The sequence below is a fragment of the Heptranchias perlo genome, chromosome 21 (genome assembly GCF_035084215.1).
Source record: "Heptranchias perlo isolate sHepPer1 chromosome 21, sHepPer1.hap1, whole genome shotgun sequence".
Taxonomy (NCBI): domain Eukaryota; kingdom Metazoa; phylum Chordata; class Chondrichthyes; order Hexanchiformes; family Hexanchidae; genus Heptranchias; species Heptranchias perlo.
In genome coordinates, this window is record NC_090345.1 from 43,073,104 (window position 1) to 43,093,099 (window position 19,996).

Genomic DNA, 19,996 nt, shown 5'->3' on the forward strand with positions numbered 1-19,996 from the left:
AACGTTACAGGTCTATGCCCCTTAGAACCACTAACGTTACGGGTCTATGACCCTTAGAACCACTAACGTTACAGGTCTATGATTCTCTGAACCACTAACGTTACGGGTCTATGCCCCTTAGAACCACTAACGTTACAGGTCTATGACCCTTTGTCAGAACTGTTTCAATGAAGAGTCATAGAGCTGAAAAGGAAATCAAATGGTTTGATTCTCGGACAGATGGAAATTGGATTGGGTTTTTGTACTCTACAGGTGAGTTAGAGATGGACCTGCCGATTTGTTTTCATACTAGGTTCCCCATTCTGTGGGGTCTGTGAGGGAATGCCAGGGGATCTGAGAGTTCTTCATATTTCTGTTTTCTGGTATCTGTAGATTTATCAGCATGTTATTCCAGTTACTGTATTCATTAATTAAATAAAAACACTTCCTGTAATGATAGCATTGTTTTAATTTAAGTAGCTGGCGCTGCTTTTGGAAATGTTATGAAAGGGGCTCCCTGGGATCCGGGGGGTCCCCAGGAATGTGTCATTATTTGCCAGGGGTCGCCAGGAATGTCTCATTATTTGCAGAGGATCCCCAGGAATGTGTCAATATTTGCAGAGTTTCCCCACAACAGAAATGTTTGAAAGCCACATTTCCAATTGATTGCAATGGATCTGCTTTGATTAACAGGTCTCCATAGCAGGACAGCCATCGGGCGTAGAAGCAGCCAGAGGTCGCATTAGAGTAAGTTTCTGACCTGATTTTACACTGAGTGGTGGGTGGGTGGGTGGTTTTGGTGACCCATGGTATTGTGTGGCCACTGACAGGAGCGCCATCAGTTGCTAATGTTAGATCTCTTAGACTTGTACAGTGCCAGATTCTGTGCTTACGTTATTATAGCCTCACAGATCTTTAGTCACAATTGCAAACAACAGGAGTGTTTGATGGTCAGATGGCAACACTTAGAGAAGAAGAGCATCGGAATTAGAGTTTAAAAGATGATGATTTGAATTTTAAGCAAACTACATTTTTTTTCTTGTAAAGCTTGAATGGAATGCGTAGAGAACGTATATAACAGACTGATGCTATGGTCTGTGGAGAAGATCGATCCATTGTCTACTAAAGTGACAACATTTTTGTTCATGAAAATGGCTGGTAGCTAACCTCGTCATGACTTGAAACGAGTATTTCGAAATAGGGCTAGTTTTAAGCCCAGTAGCTCCAGAATATTTGAGACCAAAGTCAACAATTATCTGAATACGATTGCAAAAAGAACCTTGGAACCATTTTCAATGGAGAACCAGTCATTTGTGCAAAGTGCTGCTGCTGAACTGTAGACATTCCGTACACTGGCATGTATAGAAATGTAGAACCCCCACCTAGAATTCCTGGCAGGGCCATTCCAGTTATCACAACCCAAGCCCTAGTTTCAAAGTATTTTCTTCTTTTCATCTTTATCGTCCTCTTTTGAACCGTGTGAACAACTCCCGTATCAGGAATGGGTGGCGTTACTTTGGCTACACGTCATTAGCTGCACACTTGCAGTTCTCCCACTGCCAATGGTACCCAACAATACAGAAGTGGTGGGCGCTGTGCCCTAGGTACGAGACAGTATAAAAAACCACCACTCTTGCACATGTGGGAGAGACAATATAAAAACTGCCACTCTCTGGGCGAGGAACAGTATAAAAACTGCATCAAATAATATTCAAAAATTAAGTTAAAATAATCTTGGAGCCTGGGAAGAGCCAATTAATTGTTCAACTTTCCTTTTTTAAAAATAAAACTTATGTTGCATATTTATGCATAACCTTAGATTGTACAAAGTTACAATGAAAAGAATGTTTTTTACTGCACAGAATTATTCCCTTTTTATTTCTAAACAAATATTGGACCAAACAATTGACCCTTACAGCCGGTTGGTTATGGTGTGAGAGGTAGTGAGCGATACTCAGTTTCTTGATTATGCGGCAGTGTAATGCTTTACTCTTAACAGTTATTGTTCAGTAACTGTACAACATTCTGCCGTCTAGGAGCTGCTGCCTCTGGTGATGATGTTCGATTTGCCTATCGCTGGCATTTTGCAGCCAATTCCAGACCCCAACTCGCCCACGATCCAGCACCTATCCCAAACCTATAACGTCTCTATATCCTTCAAACAGCGGTCACGAATGTATGGTGCAACGGTCATTGTCCGAGGGTCTCAGAACAATGCAGCAGCAGTCAAGGTGAGAAGTGCATTCAGCGCTGCGAAGATACTGATGGTGCCTTAAGTACAATGGATCATAGGCACATGAGAATTTATAAAACAACATCTCTTACGAACCAGGTTAAAGCACTGACTGAATCTTACAGCAGAGAAGGAGGCCATTCGGCCCATCATGCCTGCGCCAGCTCTTTGAAAGAGCTATCCATTTAGTCCTACTCCCCTGCTCTTTCCCCACAGCCCTGCAAATTTTCCCCCTTCAAGTATTTATCCAATTCTCTTTTGAAAGTCCCTATTGAATCTGCTTTCACCACCCTTTCAGGCAGTGCATTCCAGGTCATAACAACTTGCTTTGTAAAAATAATTGCTCCTCATCTCCCCCCTCGTTCTTTTGCCAATTATCTCAAATCTGCGTCCTCTGGTTGCCAACCCTCCTGCCAGTGGAAACAGTTTCTCCCTATCTACCGTATCAAAACCCCTCGTAATTTTCAACACCTCTATTAAATTTTCCCTTAACCTTCTCTGCTCTGAGGAGAACAATCCCAGCTTCTCCATTCTCTCCACATAACTGAAGTCCCTCATGCTTGGGACCATTCTAGTAAATCTCCTCTGCACCCTCTCCAAGGCCTTGACATCCTTCCTAAAATGTGTTGCCCAGAATTGGACACAGTGCTCCAAGTGAGGCCTAACTAGTGACTTATAAAGGTTTTCTATAACTGACTGATAGCCAGCTTGTGCATTAATCCATTGGTGTTAGTCTGCTGTCGTGTATTGAGTTGAGGATGGGTACGGTATTTATTATTTTCGAACCTTTCTTCCTCATGGCCTCTCTGTGCCACACACCACCTCCTTGCCTCTACCATTGCTACTTGTGAAGAATTGTGGAAAGCCAACCCAGAAGGACTCCCTTTCCTGCCCCCCCCCCCTCTCAATTTTTGTACAAATTTGCACGCCCATTAAAGGTGGGGGCAAAGGTTTTTTTTTTGTCCTTTCACACGGTGTCAGTGTTACAGCAGGAGAGACAAGGTTCAAATTCACCACCAAACATCCTTATCGGCAACATGTGAGCCTTTCAGTCGCTTCCTAGAAACCTGGTGGAGTCTGGACTGCCCAAACTCATTTAACGGCTACAAAGAGAGAGAGAGAGGAGACTTCTGTTCCATCAGTCAGAGGTTGATTCAAATATAAGTTCCTAACAGAAGTGAAAAATCAACCTTCTCACCCACACACCCAGTGCTTCTAGAACGCTCTGTAAAGGATCGAACACCACCCACCGCTCTGAACACACCCCTCTCTCTGCGTACTGCACAAAACATACAATAAAGTGAAACAGAAACTGAAAATGCTGGACGTACGCAGCAGGTCCATCAGTATCGGTGAAGAGAAAAGGCCAGTTTCCCTTTGTCAGAGCGCTATATGTAAACTGTCTGTTCTATTTCTAGGAAGGGACTGCCATGCTCCTGGAACATCTAGCTGGCAGTCTGGGCAGTGCCATCCCCGTCAGCACTCAACTAGACATTGCACCTCAACACCATCTCTTCATGATGGGTCGCAACGGGAATAACATTAAACACATCATGCAGCGGGCTGGAGCCCAGATCCACTTTCCCGACCCCAGCAATCCCCAGAAGAAGTCCACAGTCTACCTCCAGGGCACCATCGAGTCTGTCTGTCTAGCTAGACAATACCTCATGGTATGCATTAACGTTCTGATACATGTTCTGTGAATGGGTCATTTGTAGAATCGCTGATGTTTAAATTTTACTAGAAACTTTTTTTTTCATGACGAGGAAATGCCTTGTTAATTTGACACCAGCAACAATTCATTGTTGACTTGGCTGCATGATCGCTCCAGTAAAGTTTGAAAAGATAGCTGGAAACTATTTTTGACTGAGTCTCATAAACATCGATGTTTTTATATTCGAAAATTTGAGTCTGATAGTGTAGTGGCCATGGTACAGGACTAGCATCCCAGAGGTCATGAAATCCCACCATGGCAAGTTGTGAAATTGAATTCAGGAAATCTGGTCATTTGTGGGCTGGCACCAGAAAAATTACCATGAAACCTGCTGGATTGTCATAAAAAAACGCTAAAGTCCTTCAGGGGATGGGAACCTGGCATCACCACCCAGTCCGGCCTGCATGTGACTTGGTGGTTGACTCTTAATGGCCTCTGAAGTGGCCCACTGAGTTGCCATGGCATCTAGGAATGGGCAATAAATGCAGCTTTGCCAGTGTCACCGACTTCTGTCAGGTATATCAGCAGCTTGAGAGAGATACAAATGAATAAGGACATAGGCCCAAGAGGGTCTGTCGTACCACCTGTGAAGCCCATAAAGACAGAATCTTGAATGCCTTTGCTTTACTGGAGTCACATCTTAGCAACAAAATATTTCTGTCTTAAAATGCATGTGGGATTTTAGTTTTCTCTGCTGTACTTATTTAAGATGATAGTATACATTTTTGCCCTTAACTGCATTAAGAGGCTTTTCTTGAAACTCCCTGAATGGGCACATTTAGTCTAAAAGGAAATAAAAAATCATTTGTTTAAAATGTGTATCGTTTTCTGTGAATCGTTTCCTTGCATCGTCCTTTTGAAGTTGAATGAAGCTTAGGATTCTGTGAAGTCTTTGTGAACATTTTGAAGACTTGTGACAAACCCAATCCAAATTGATTTGTCAATAAAGATCAACGACATGGGGTGGGGTGGGAGGGAGGGTCATTTTCACCTCCCTCCTTGGTGTCCACCGATGTCCAGGCCAATATTTATCCCTCAACCAAATTGGCTGCCACGTTTCCTGCATTACAATATTGACCACATTTCAAAAGTACTTCATTGGCTGTAAAGTGCTTTAGGACGTCCTGGGGTCGTGGAAGGCGCTATATAAATGCAAATCTTTTTTTGGCGGTATTCTGATGAGATCTGTAGGTCCACCTGTTGTAGAGCTTGCCCGATTTTCGTTCCATTGAAATCAGTGGGATAAATATCAGGGTGAGTTATACAATGGGCAGGCGATCTGCTCCACCAGATTACTGCCCAGGCGGTGAAGGTGAGACTGACCCCCCATGAAGTCTAAGCTGCCATATTTGTCCGGATATCTGACTCAGCGTGACATTGAACCAATTCTCCAGGACAACCAGCTGTGTCCCAGCTCTTAACAGGAATATAGAATGATGCACATATACTTGACTTACTTCTCTTTATCTTCTTCATGTTTCCTGCTTTTTTTAAAAAATAAAATTGTGCTCCATAAGTTATATTCTGGAAACTACAGCACCCTTTTCAAAGTTGAGCATAGAGTGGGCACTTTTAAGTAAATATCACTTGTTGGCTTTAAAAAAGAAATTAAATTCTGGTGTTTTTTAGCTCTTCTAAATTGCACCCACCCTGTATCCATGCCGGCCTCATTAGTCTGCAGGCTTGGATAGCTCAACCTCGGATCTCCGCAGATGGCATTACACAGCTCCTTGGTTGACCTATCAGGAGATGAACGATAACAACAGTGTTGGAGGTTCTTTCCCATATGGAGCAACTATATTCCTGGTCAGGAATATAGTTGCTCCATATAGACTGGTCAGGACTTGTAGTTGCTCCATATAGACTGGTCAGGAATATAGTTGCTCCATATAGACTGGTCAGGACTTGTAGTTGCTCCATATAGACTGGTCAGGAATATAGTTGCTCCATATAGACTGGTCAGGACTTGTAGTTGCTCCATATAGACTGGTCAGGACTTGTAGTTGCTCCATATAGACTGGTCAGGACTTGTAGTTGCTCCATATAGACTGGTCAGGAATATAGTTGCTCCATATAGACTGGTCAGGAATATAGTTGCTCCATATAGACTGGTCAGGACTTATAATTGCTCTATATCAGAATGCAGTGCACACTTAGCAATCCACAATACAGCTGCAACTTGGTCTTCCAGTTGCAAGTCTGGCCCTTGCGTGTTCACTTCTAGAAGAATTGTGAATGAACGTTTGCTGCTGAAGTAGTGGCCAGTAAGTAGGAAATCAAAGAATCATACAGCACAGGAGACCATTCAGCCCATCATGCCAGTGCAGGTTCTTTGAAAGAGCTATCCAATTAATCCCATTCCCCTGCTCTTTCCCCATAGCCCTGCAAACTTTTGAAAGTTACTATTGAATCTGCTTCCACCACCCTTTCAGGCAGCGCATTCCAGTGCTGCAGAAAACTGAGAACAAGGGATGCGCAGCAATGTTCTTGAACAGTAAGAGTGTATCCAAACCTACAAATATAACTCTGATTAGATTTGTCCTTTTTTTATAATGTTGGCATTGGTTGGCGTAATGGAGTTGAGATCTTGGTACAATATCTGTGCATTTAACCTTTTGCTAATGTTGTACTCCAGGGTTGTCTCCCTCTTGTGTTGATGTTTGATATGAAGGAAGACATTGAAGTAGAACCACAGCGGATCACTCAACTAATGGAGCAGCTGGATGTCTTCATTAGCATCAAGCCAAAGCCCAAACAGCCCAGCAAGGTATGGGATCCGGATGAACTTTCTCTTTTTATCGAGTTCATGTTTGTTTTACTCATCTTGTCTAATATTTAAATAACTGAGCAAAGGTTCGAATGAATGGAAAGAACATAGGAACAGGAGTAGGCCTTTCAGCCCCTTGAGCCTCTTCCGCCATTCAGTTAGATCATGGCTGATCTGTATCTTAACTCCATCCACCTGCCTTGGTTCCATATCCATTAATACCCTTATCTAACAATAACCTATCAATCTCAGTTTTAACATTTTCAATTGACCCCCAGCTTCAACAGCCTTTAGAGGGGAGTTCCAGATTTCCACCACCCCTTTGTGTGAAGAAGTGCTTTCTGACATCATCCCTGAATGGCCTAGCTCTAATTTTAAGGTTATACCCCCTTGTTCTGGACTCTCGCATCAGAGGAAATAGTTTCTCTCTATCTACCCTATCAAATCCTTTAATCATCTTAAACACCTCAATTAGCTCACCTCTTAATCATGTATACTTAAGGGAATACAAGCCTAGTCTACACAACCTGTCCTTGTGATTTAACCCTTTAAGCCCCGGTATCATTCTGGTGAATCTGCGCTGTGCCCCCTCCATGGCCAATATATCCTTCCTGAGCTGCAAGAACAAGTGGTCAAAAGAGACACCTGGCATTAAATTGAGGGATAGTGGAGAGTGTTTAGAGCATTTATGGGTCCTTGTTCATTACTGGGCTTTAGGCCTAATTCTTAAAGGTTGCTAATGCAGTGGAGATCAGCTGTACATAGTCCTGTTTGCAACTGCTCCTGGTGTTGGTGTTATCAGTGTCCCAACATACCTCTCTGGGATTTACTAAGCACGTTCCTGTATTCTATGCAAATAATGGAATAATTGCAGTGAGAGCACACTGTTCCCACTGATATCGAGGGATTTTCGAAACATCCAGACCGTATGACGTCCTGATTTTTTTGAAAAAGGATGTTGGGTGGTGGAGAGCAAAGTGGAGTCAAACTAAAGGTACCTTCATCACCTGCATCGGGCCACTGGATAACTGTGGGTCAAATATTTAAAAATACACCAGTTTTACTGATGTTTTCACTTTGCAGAATGAGTGCATGAAGGAAAACTGAAGCAAATAAAACTCGGGCTGTCATAGCAGATCCTCCAGTCCCCCTCCCTCCTTCAGCTCATCCCCTCCCCTCCCCCTGCTCACTCCACCCCAGACGACAATATGACACAAAAGATGGAACCAAATAAAGCAGAGGGGAGGGAAGGTACTTGCATGAATATCTGTAAAGGATGTTTGCATCCCTACAGATAGGGCTAACTGCTTGCCGTGTAACAGTGGTGTACTATTTTTAAAAGGAGTTTGTTATAGAAAAAACACCTCCTGTATGTTGCTCACAATCCAGGACACTGCTGTTTTCAGAATTCAGCCTAGCAGATGAACTTGCCATAAATTCTTTACAATAGTTTATTTGATTATGGATTCTTTTGTTATGTTTCCCTACATCACAAAATTGAATACGCTTCAAAAGTACTTAATTGGCTGTAAAGCGCTTTGGGACGTCCTGAGGTTGTGAAAGGCTCAATACAAGTGCAAGACTTTTCCTTTACCTTAATGGCAAAAGCCTTCAGAGAGAGATCATTATAACCAGAGTACCACTGTAAAAAAAAATCGGCATTACTGTAGGTCTTTTGAAATGCAATTGGCTGAGAGGTTTTCATTGCTGGACTCTAGCTTATAGCTGTATTTTTAGCTGATTAAGAACAATTTAATTCTGAAATTTTAAAAGAAAGTTTTTGCATTGTTGGTAATTAATGAAGCCCAGAATTAGATGGAGATTTGAAGCAGATTTTGCACTGAGAATGAACATTTCCAATGTATTATTGCTTAAATTGCACATCAAACCATGTCCAGTGATCTGTATCTACACAAAGCTTTGATGTAATACTAACTAAATGGCTGTCTTTATCATCATCTTGGCACCAAAAATGTTTAAAGCACAGAAGGAGGCCATTTGGCCCATCATATCCATGCCAGCTCTTTGCCAGAGCAATCTAAAACTAATCCCACTGCCCTGCTTTCTCTCCCCATACCTCTGTATCTTCCTCAGCTTTGCATAGTTATCCACTTGCCCCCTAAAATATACAATGATCTGTGCCTCAACTCACTCTGGTAAAGCATTCCATGCTCCAGCAGCTCTGCACATAGAATCTCTTCTAACCTCAATCTTCAGTCTTTTGGTGGCCATTTTATGCTGATGACCCCATGTTACCGCTTCCCAATAGCGTACACTTAGTGCAATAAGACGAGCTTCTTTCAACGACAGGCACCTATCACGCTCTGCCCAGAGCCCATGCTAATTTACCTGTGTATTGTTACAGCGTAGTTCATGTGATATTGTGACGTGGAGAGCAGCTACATTGCTTTCATACCTTTCCAAATGGCTTGCAGAGCAGGAAATTCTACAAGGCTGCAACTTCAAACAGCTCTGACACAATGCGTGCCTTCTCAAACTCTCGTGCAAGAACAGTCTGCGTTCTATATGTGTGAGTGTGTTTAGTTTGAGGTTGGTATCGCCCATACAGTAATATAGTCCTACATACCCACGGGGCAAGCCTGGTGTTTCAGTGGAATATAATCTCTTAGTGGGTTTCTGATGAGGAAATTAACTCGCCAAGTGTCGCAAGACAAGTCTGACAAAACCTTGTGCGCTTTGTTAGGATCACTGACACATTTCTGTCTCGACATCAAAATGTAGGTCAGTTACATCTTTCACTTATTGTTCTATCGAGTCCATTTTTCACAATTGAGCTTCTAAACTTCGCTTGCAGAAAAGTGCAGAAGATTTGTTTTATGGACCTTAAGCAAAAGGATAAAAGTCTTTCATTACTTAGGTTCAGGATTTAAAACTCATCCCTCTCTTTAGATCATCCCCATGTCTACCAAGTGCACCAACTTCCAATCCCCTGGGCATGTGGTGGCTGTGATTTTTAGACATTCACTGGAAAGTGTGGAGCGATTGTCTGAGTTTATCCAGCTTCTATTGTGTTTCAAATGCCTTCCCTCCTCCCTAGATGCATCTCACATTCTTCATGGGTCTGGCTGAGACGTGTAAACTCGTGACCTATCATTTGTGACATCAAGGACTAAATTACATACTTAAGAAAAAAAAATGTTGCTTTACATTTCTTTGTGCACATTTGTGAGACTATTAAAAATCCAGGATGCCATTTTAAAATGGTATAAGATGTAAAATGATCTCTCTCTCATTCTCTCTCGTCAGTCAGTGATTGTGAAAAGCGTGGAGAGAAATGCTGTAAATATGTACGAAGCAAGAAAGTGTCTACTGGGTTTGGACACCAGTGGCGTTGCTATGACGACAAATACGCCATCGGCAGTTACCTGTCCCATAGGACTCTCCTGTCATGGACTCGATATCCTGGCTTCAGCTGGACTTGGCCTTGCTGGATTAGGTATGAAGGTATTTTTGTACCATTTTCAGGACTAATGCAACATGCGATCTGTTTCCCTACAAGATCCACTGTCTCTATCAATGGGAGATTGACAGGTTTATGAAATTGTCTTGTAGCTTTTTGAAAAAGTTGGGGGACTGAAATTGAATGCAATTTGGACATCAGGGTATATACAGAACGTCAGAGCTCTGGGGGAGGCCATTCGGTAGGATGGCATTATCTCAATATTATGTTACAATATCCTTTTTATAAATACTTTAACAGCAATGATGGCAGGGAAATGAGGAGTCAGCTCCTGGACATTACCTCTAGGGCTGAAGGAGATATGAAGGTAAGCATACTGTCAGAGAAAACAATATTAAATATGCTAATGCGGCTGAATCTGGGGAGGAACATAAAATAGTTAATATGCTTCATTGTTACTCACTGCAGAAGGTCCAAGTATTAAACCCTCCATATTCAAGTAGGACTAAGAACTATGGCATCAATGAAGATGTAAGTCCTAGGCAAGCTAAAAATAAAGAAATGAAGTGCCAGGGATGGATGGTATTTATCCTTGCATCAATTCAGGATAAAATAAGGAATAAATTCTCAGAACTAAACTTGAGGGCGATCTGTATGATGGTAACCTAATAAATAGCACCCAACAGATTCAGAGGACCCATAGCTGACCAACTTCCTTGGTCTTTGAGATAATGGCATCCAGTGTAGGGACCCCACCAAGTGGCCTCCTCCTGTGCTGTGAAGTTCTGTGTGTACCTTGATTTCCAAAAGGTTTTTGATAAAGTGCTGCATGAAAGGCTGTTGCTGAATCTTAAAGCAGTGGGGAACTCGTGCTTAAACTGTACAGTACTCTAGCCAGACCACACCCAGTTTTGGTCACTGGGACACGGACACTATAGATGGTGCTGAGAAGAGCCAGGAAACTGATCTCAAATATCAAGAGACAGGAGAAACTTGGACTTTTTAGCTTGAAAGAAGGTATTTGAGTGAGGAAGTCATTTGGAGCAGCAGGAAAATTGAAACATCAAATCAGGGAAGAAACATTTAGGGCGGGAATATCCTTGGAGTTGCTCCCGCTCCACTGCCATAACATTGCCGGAAGTGCTGCGAAAATCAATCAATATCTCTCTTTCTCTTTCCGCTCTCTTTGCTCTTTTTTTTCTCCGTGTTCGGGGCTTGGGGGCAGTGTTCGGGGTTGGCGGGAAATATTGTGGTGCTGCTTTTCCAAGCAGTGGAAAGAAAAAAATCAACTGCATAAAAGTACTGCCACAGATGAGGCAAAGGTTCAACAAGTTTGCACTGGGATTTCTGAAAAATAAAATTTGAAAGGGATGACTGTTCAGTTTCCCCTCGGTGAGCTGCACACATCCATTCCTCCCGCACTCAAATGTCAAAAGGACTACCATTCCACGGCTATCCCATGTGTAGAAAACCCTAAATAGGTCCACATGGCTGCAAATCGGTGTCAACTGTCCCCGAGAGAGGCTTGGGGCTTTTATTTTTTTAAACTATCTGTCAAATACAAACTGTGAAGGTTGAGGCAGAAAGCTGTGCTGTTATAAGCGGTCCCAGTTTGTAAGAATCCAATTCTGGATTTGTTTGAATCTCAGGTATCTGTATGTTTGGCCGGTTTGGTGAGAAGCTGTGCTGGAGGAGAGCACAGGGTGCAGACAGGACTCGGTCAGAGCCTTTCATCGCAAAATGATTCCAGCTTCTTTTCTAATCATAGAATAGAATCATAGAATCATTACAGCACGGAAGGAGGCCATTCGGCCCATCGACCCTGTGCCGGCTCTTTGTAAGAACAATCCAGTTAGTCCCATTCCCCCTCTCTTTCCCGTAGCCCTGCAAATTTTTTCTCTTCAAGTACTTAACCAGTTCCTTTTTGAAAGCCATGATTGAATCTGCTTCCACCACCCTTTCAGGCAGCGCATTCCAGATCCTAACAACTCGCTGCAAAGAAAGTTTTTCCTCACATCGCCATTTGTTCTTTTGCCAATCACCTTAAATCTGGTTCTCGACCCTTTCGCCAATGGGAACAGTTTCTCTTTATTTACTTCATGATTTTAAACATTTCTATCAAATCTCCTCTGTTCTAAGGAGAACAACCCCAGCTTCTCCCGTCTATCCACGTAACTGAAGTCCTTCATCCCTGGAACCATTCTGGTAAATCTTTTCTGCACCTAAGGCCTTCACATCCTTCCTAAAGTGCGGTGCCCAGAATTGGACACAATACTCCAGTTGTGGCCGAACCACTTTCATAGTTGCAGAGGTAAAAATTCTGGGAGTGCGTATTCCCGGAATTCTGCACTCCTCAGCACAGGACTTCCCATCCCTTAAAAGGTAACCGATGGAAAATTGCGGGCTGGGGCTGCACAGTTTCGCGACATGCAGTCCCGGCACACACAAACGAGAGGCACGTAGAATTTTTACCCCTGGAAAACTTCTTTGTTGAATTGTAACCTTGCAACCAGAAAAAAGGACTTCTCTGGGAAAAAAAAAACAAAAGGGAATAAGCAAAATGTTGATGGGCTTTTGTTTTTCTTAAATTGATTTCCCCAGGTTTCTCCACAGTATCTCCACTCATGATCCCACCAGCAACGCAAGCAACCTTGACCAGTATCTTGCTGTCGGGCCTGCATGGGTACGGACAGACCACACCATCGCCACCCCCTGGCCTAGCACCCATGGATATTCAGATCAGCGCCTTATCACCTGAAAGCGATAAGACGGCAACTTCCTGCATCAACGGCCATGTCAAGGTACAAGGAAGTGTTACGGAGCGTTTGAGTTGACATTTAGGCTGGACGGTTAGAATAATGAGCACGCAACTGGTGCATGATGAGTTCCTTAGGGATTTTATCGTTTGGAAATTTTCCTTTAATCATCTCAAGCCCAAAGGTTTATGTAAATAGGGTCGCCAGCTATGGTTGGACATATTCCTGGAGGTCTCTTCACATGACCACCTGCCTCCAGTTGCCCCGCCCCCACACTTCCATCATTGGCTGCCCAACACGTCAATCCTCACCTTCCCACACCAATCAGAAAACCAACAGACTCTTCATTGCCTGATTGGATCATTCCGGACTGTTGGTCAAACAGCTTTTTCTCCCCCATCTCCAAGATTTTTTTAACTAATAAACAGAAGTGTTCAAAGAAAATAAAAACACTTCTTTAAAAGAAAATACCCCATGATTTTTCTCCCGTGTTGCTCGCAGCAGTGTCCTGAAGATTAATCTTTTATTCCTGGAGATTCCAGGACAATCCTGGAGGGTTGGCAACCCTATATGTAATGTTTTAGCCAGAAGTGACGTTTTACTGAGCGATTGTTAACCTCACTCGGCCTGTTTGTTAGATGCTCTGCTGAAGGAAAAGAGAATTTTAATCTTTGTTTTAAACCCTGGATACTAAAGGAGCTTTTCAGATTTCAATATTCGCACCTCTTGCATAATATCTGTAAATTTTTCTGAAGGCCCGACTCATGTTGGGCCTGGTTTCAAGGGGTGACGACGGCCCTCTGGTACCTCATCCACAGACTATTCTTCATCAGGGAATCCAGCTATTCAACCTTGTGGGGACAACATTACAGCCAGACATGACCCTGTTCTCAGATTTGATCTACACACAGAAGGGCTGAGCAATCGGTTGTATGGAGGAAAAAGGAAAAATATTTCCATTTTATAACACGTGTCTCAAACGCCTCAAATTACAGTGAATTACTTTGAACTGCAGTTAGTTATGTCAACCACTGTGGTAGGTTTTGCTTACAGCAAGATCCCATGAAGAGCAATGGCTGAGGAAGAAGCACAGAGAGGGAGAGAAAGTGGCAAAGAGAGATACAGAAGGACTTTCTAGCCACAGTGTTAAACACAGATCCACTGACACACAGAGATAGATAGATAGACAGAGAGAGAGAGAGAGAGAAACAGAACCACAGATACAGAGATGGGGAGATTTTTTTAAAAAGACGTGCAGTGTTGGAGAGAAGAAACAAAATAAAGAACTTACATTTATCGAACACCTGTCATGTCCTCAGCATGTCCCAGACTACTTTGCAGCCAATGAGTTACTTGTGAAGTGTAGTCACTACTAATAACAGGGCAGCTAATTTTTGAACAGCAAGCTCCCACAAACGGCAGTGAGGTAAATCACCAGTTAATCTGTTTTAGGTGGTGGTGGTGGAGAAAGGAATGTTGGCCATTGACATCAGGGAGTACTCCCTGCTCTTCAAATAATGCCACGGGATCTTCAACGTCCACCTGAATAGGCAGACTGGCCTCTGTTTAACGACTCAGTCAAAGGACGGCACCTCTGACAGTGCGGCACTCCCTCAGTACTGCACTGGTGTGTCAGCCGAGACCTTGTGCTCAAGTCCTCACCCGCAACCTTCTGATTTAGAGGCAGGATTTTGAGCAATTGAGCCAAGCTGACAAGAACAGGGAAATTGGCTGATTCCCCCTTTCCTTTCCTAGCCCGGGGAGAGGTGGGGAGGTTCAAGTGTAACGTTCCCACAACTGCTCCGATTGAGTTCAACTAAATCAGCATGGCTTGAGGATTGAACCTTGAACTCTTGCTGGTTTGTGTAGCTCACTGCTACAGCCCCCACTGTCCCATTGGGAAGCTGTGTGTGTAATAATGTTTACGGAATGAAACACTCTTTATTTAATTTGTAGTGCTTAGGGGATTTGCTTAAAACAGTATTTCTCTATTTCTGCCTTGGATGATGAGGTGCTGTTAATTAGAGTGAGTAATCTGTTGTCTGACTGTTTTCAGGGACTAATGAAATGTAAGCGTAAAATTACTGAACAAAACTGAACAGATTATGAAAGATTATCCAAGGTCTCCAGTGTAGGGAAACCAATCATTTAGCAACAGGACAGCATATTCTATAAAAGTGGTTTAACCAGATCCCTGATGTTGGATTCCTGATCTCATGAAGAGCAGCAACACTTGAACCCTCTCGTCCTTTACCTGGATCAGTCAAGTTGGTTTCAAACTGAATAACAAGGCAAGCGACTGTTGGGTTGTGGAAACGTTGCCGGCAGACTATCAGTGGCACCAGTGAGAAGGTTTGCTTCCTTGCACTGCAGTCAAAATGGATTTTCCTTTCAGAAAGATAAAGAAATAAAGACTTGCATTTATATAGAGCCTTTCACAACCTCAGGACGTCCCAAAGTGCTTTATGGCCAATGAAGTATTTTTGAAGTCTAGGAATACTAGAGTGTGTCCACACTGAATGGCCCGTGAAACGAAACAGGCGCATAAACTGCAATGTGTGCAGTATTTTGCAATCTGACGTGCATAACTGAAAGACGATTTAATACGTTTTGTTTTCACAGCCTTCAAGTGCTGTTTATACTAGAATTTCAACTCCCTGCCTAGCAGATAAAGTGTTGAACAGTAACCACTCTGAGGTACCTCGAGAGAGTGCAATCAGCCCCCAAGAGCAGCTAACCAGCAAGTCCAGTCCAGCGGAAGGTAAGTCGCCAATAGAAAAACTGATTTTATTAAACACCAGTGGTGGTGCGGTGGGGTTAACCTGCCCTTTCACCTTTGGGACCCGAGTTCAAATCTGGCACAGGGCCGCTGGGATCGGAGTTTCTTTTGCCGTAAAATTTGTATATGAAATGAATTTGGGCGCTTTCCATCCAGTTCCTTGTGGGCAGAGTACAAAACTGCCCTAATTTGCCGTTAATCGGGACTAAATCCGCAGTCTCGCTCAGCAGGGTTTAGGATCGCTGGTGTGAGAAAAGGGAAGTGTCACACTGGTTCAGTCGGGATGCAGGTCAGAGGTCACTGACGGCTGAGCTCACTCATTGGGACACAGTAGGAGATTTACTCTGCCTCGAACTATGCGTTACAGGGCAGAAAACATTTTTGTTTTGCTTAAAATAGAGATGAATGTTGGCATTTATTTCTGCCTTCTCCTTCTGTGTCAGTTGGTAGCAAAGCTGGGAGTTCACTTTCACTTTGAGTCGGCATGAAGAATTTTGGCTTCACATTGGCATCAAACACATGTAGTGTGAATCGGATGTTGAGGACTGACTAATCTAAAGAGAATTAGAGTGGGACTCTGTCCTCCAGGGATGTCAGGCTGGGCCTAACTGGATTCATGCTGCACTTACACCATAACAACAGCCTTGGGATGCAGCAAAACCATCCCCCACCAACACTGCCATTGTAGCATGTGTGCACCATACAATTCGAGCATGTAAGCCCTGGAGTGGGGGAGGGGTGGGGAGTGGGGTGATCGGGGAGGTCATGACCCCCTCCGCCCAGTTACTTTGAGGTCAGCCAATTTTGTATGTCAGGACTTGGCCAAAACTGACTGCAAATAATTTATTCATTTAGCTTTGAAATTCCCCATCACGTTGCAGTTTTGAGTCAGACCCGAATGGCAGCACGACATTGGAGGATGAAGTTGTGGCTGTGCTGTGCCATGTCAGCTAACGTGGACTTTGACACCCATCCCCCACCAAAATCCTTCGACCTTATCTCCGCTCTTTCATGCAAGAGTAGTTGGATTGACCATTAATGATGAGAATAACTAAACTCTGCAGAAAATCGTTGACGTTTTCTTCATTTAAACTAATATCGATAGCTCTGAAATTTCCACTTTATACATTCGCAAGCATTGATCAGAATTGATTCTCATTCTCCTAACGTTGCAATGGCTGTGGTGCAGGCGATGCCATTTTGAGCTTTGGCTTCAAGCTTCTGCTGCTGATTTTGCAGGTTCCAATGATGCCTTTGTGGAAGTGGGCATGCCCAGAAGCCCTTCGCACTCGGCCAACAGTAATGAACTGAAGCAGATGCTCAATAGTTCTTCCACGTCCATGAGCAAGCGACAGACATTGGAGTTACTGCAGGGCACCAAGAATACCCATCGGCAGTAAGTACTTTGCTGCACTAACACTGTGCAATTTGGCATGTGTTGAACTCTGTTGGTCATGTGGTTACTTCTGTGGTGAGCAAACCAATCGACTGACTACAAGAATATATTATTTAAAATATATGACTCAAATATATATATATAATCTCGAATATAAATAGGCCTTTGAGATGGTGCAGTGGAGAATGGTACCAGGGATAAGAGGCTTCAGTTATGTGAAGAGACTAGAAAAGCTGGGATTGTTCTCCTTAGAGCAGAGAAGGTTACAAGGAGAATTAACAGAGGTGTTCAAAGCTATGAAGAGTTTTGATAGAGTAAATAAGGAGAAACTGTTTCCATCGGCAGGAGGGTCAGTAACCTGAGGATAATGGGCAAAAGAACCAGAGGGGAGATGAGGATTTTTTTTTTATGCAGCGATTGTTACGATCTGGAATGCACTGCCTGAAAGGGCGGTGGAAGCAGATTCAACAGTAACTTTCAAAAGGGAATTGGATAAATACCTGAAATGGAAAATTTTGCAGGGCTATGGGGAAAGAGCAGGGGAGTTGGACAAATCAGATAACTCTTACAGAGCATCCTGCCAACTCTTTGGTTCTATAAGCGAGGCTTGTTGGAACCAGTTAACTTTATAACAAAACAGAATTACTGTTAATCTTATTGTCCTTATAAGATTTTTTAATATGATGACAATTCCCTCCTTTCCAAGTTACATTCCCTTCTATTTATTTATCAGGGTGTCAGTTTGGCTCAGTTGATTACACTCTCGCCTCCTAGTTGGAAGGTTGTGGGTTCAACCCCATTCCAGGAACCGAGCACACAATCTAGACTGACACTCCCAGTACTGAGGGGGTGCTGCTTTTTAAGATGAGACGTTAAACCAAGGCCCTGTCTACCTGCTCAGGTGGTCGTAAAAGGTCCAGTGGCACTTTTCAGAAAAAGGGCAGGGAGTTCTCCCGCTGTCCTGGCCAACATTCCTCCCTCAATCGGCACCATCAAAACAGGTCAACTGATCGTACATATCATTGCTGTTTGTGGGACTTTGCTATGTGCCAGTTGATTGCTGCATTTGCCTATAAAACAACAGTCAATTGAAAAAGTAATTGATTTGTTGTGAAGTACTTTGGGTTGTCCTAAGGTCATGAAATGTGCTGTACGGATGCATGTTCTTCCTTTCCTGCTTTTCTCAGGACATGGGCCAATTATAGCATCCAGGCGGGTCACTCTGGGGTGTTCACTAGGGAGTGCAACAGAGCTGCCCAGTGAACACACTGGTATGATTTTGCTTTCCCCTCACCCTCTATGGGAAAGCACCTGGCCTCTCCTTGATGGCAGCAAGGGATGAGATTTGGAACTGTGCAATAGAGGGAATTCCTGGTCTTGACTCATGGTGCTACTGTTCAATTCTCCCCCCCCCCCCCCCCCCCCAAAAAAAAAAAGTGGGATCTTGTCGAGCTTGGATAATCACAGCCTTGGGTGAGGAATTCACAAGTGCAACAGAGAACTCTTCACAGCTGCCCGTACTGCACACCCATCGAGAAGATCAGGGTTCAACACCCTTCACCAATGCCTTGACTTGACTGATCTTAATCTGACCCTACTGTAGTTCCTTTGATCTATTAGCTACTGAATATAAAAGCATGCATTCAGTATTGAAAAGAAATGGCAAACTACTGTACGTTTTTAAAATGAATATGATTTACCAGGGAAGATGTTTCCATAAATTCCCCTATGTTATTGGGCTGTACTGGGAAAAGCAGAAACAGCCAAATACTCCTTTCTCTATGTGACTGACCTTGGCTATAAATTCATGTCGAGCCCAGACACCTATTGTCAAACTGTGGGATTTTTTGATTATTTCCCCATGGAGAGAAACTTGATGGTATTTCTGTAAACATGTTACCTTGAAGTTAAACCATCTCTTGAGGGATTAAAGTTAGCACAGCAGCCAGAAGATGGGCAGTGAGATGTATTTTAAAGCTAGATACATCAGTTTTGGAATGTTGGAATTTGGAACGGGCGGTTGACCTGATCCTGTCAGATTGTCGCCAGGCGGGTAGGTTAAAATTACCCCCATTATGTCGATCACCCCATTTTTTTTTGGAATAGCAGGATATAGTTTCTCAGGACCCACACCTGGGGAGGGGAGGGGTGAAGTGATAGTACCAGTGTAATTGGTAGCCCTCCCAGTCAATCCATGAATGGGGAGAGGGTTAGAGATCAGCTGCTAGTTGCTTTCTAAGAGGAAGAGGGAGTCCGAAGAGGAACACAGGGGGAGGTAGTCAGTTGGTGAGGTCCAGACAGGTCATCTTTAAGAAGAAAGCCTGCCTCAGCTTAGATAGCTAACTAGGGTCCAGATAAAAAGTGTCCAAGATAATAAGTGTTTCTACTAAAAGGGTCAATGTGGCGCACTTATATTACATGTCCTGAAGTCAGTTGGATTAAGGTGAGATTTGATTATGACAGTTACTCTGAACGTTCCAAGTGCTAGCTGTAAAATAAAGCAGGTTAACGATTCGTATCTGGCCTCATCTCAGTGAAACGTCCTCAATCTGCCAACTGAAAGATTGGAGAAATGCACATGAGGATGTGTGCGAAAGATATGATATGTAGTTCAGTTCACGAGGAGAACCTATTGTTGAACCCCCAGGTTGCAGTGTCCTTTAATTAGACATTGGACAATATGGGCACACTCCTGAACGTAAGTCACAGGGACCGCTTGTGGGAGTGTACAGCACCTTTATACCCGAGCGAAGTCTAACACAGGCCTGGATTTTGTAACACCTTTACTTACAGGGTAACTGAACTGAAGAAAAATCTTCAATATTTTTATGTGAATGTTAATTGCTCCCTGGAAAAAAAAATCTAAACTAATAAATCCAATAGGGAATTCAGGAAAAACTTTTTTACTCCGAGAGTGGTTACAGCGTGGAACTCACTACCACAAGGAGTAG

The 19,996-nt window shown here is 43.3% G+C and overlaps 1 protein-coding gene across 3 annotated transcripts in view; it reads left to right on the forward strand.

The window, feature by feature from the left end:
* Positions 1-19,996, forward strand: part of LOC137340191 (protein bicaudal C homolog 1-like) — a 255,822-nt gene that overhangs the window by 207,961 nt on the left and 27,865 nt on the right. For all 3 annotated transcript variants that reach the window (XM_068002585.1, XM_068002586.1, XM_068002587.1), the window contains 8 exons: positions 673-726; positions 2,016-2,210; positions 3,631-3,882; positions 6,562-6,693; positions 9,961-10,150; positions 12,716-12,915; positions 15,493-15,631; positions 16,889-17,045. In XM_068002585.1, coding sequence (XP_067858686.1) covers positions 673-726; positions 2,016-2,210; positions 3,631-3,882; positions 6,562-6,693; positions 9,961-10,150; positions 12,716-12,915; positions 15,493-15,631; positions 16,889-17,045 — 1,319 coding nt within the window. The remainder of the gene's footprint in view (positions 1-672; positions 727-2,015; positions 2,211-3,630; positions 3,883-6,561; positions 6,694-9,960; positions 10,151-12,715; positions 12,916-15,492; positions 15,632-16,888; positions 17,046-19,996) is intronic.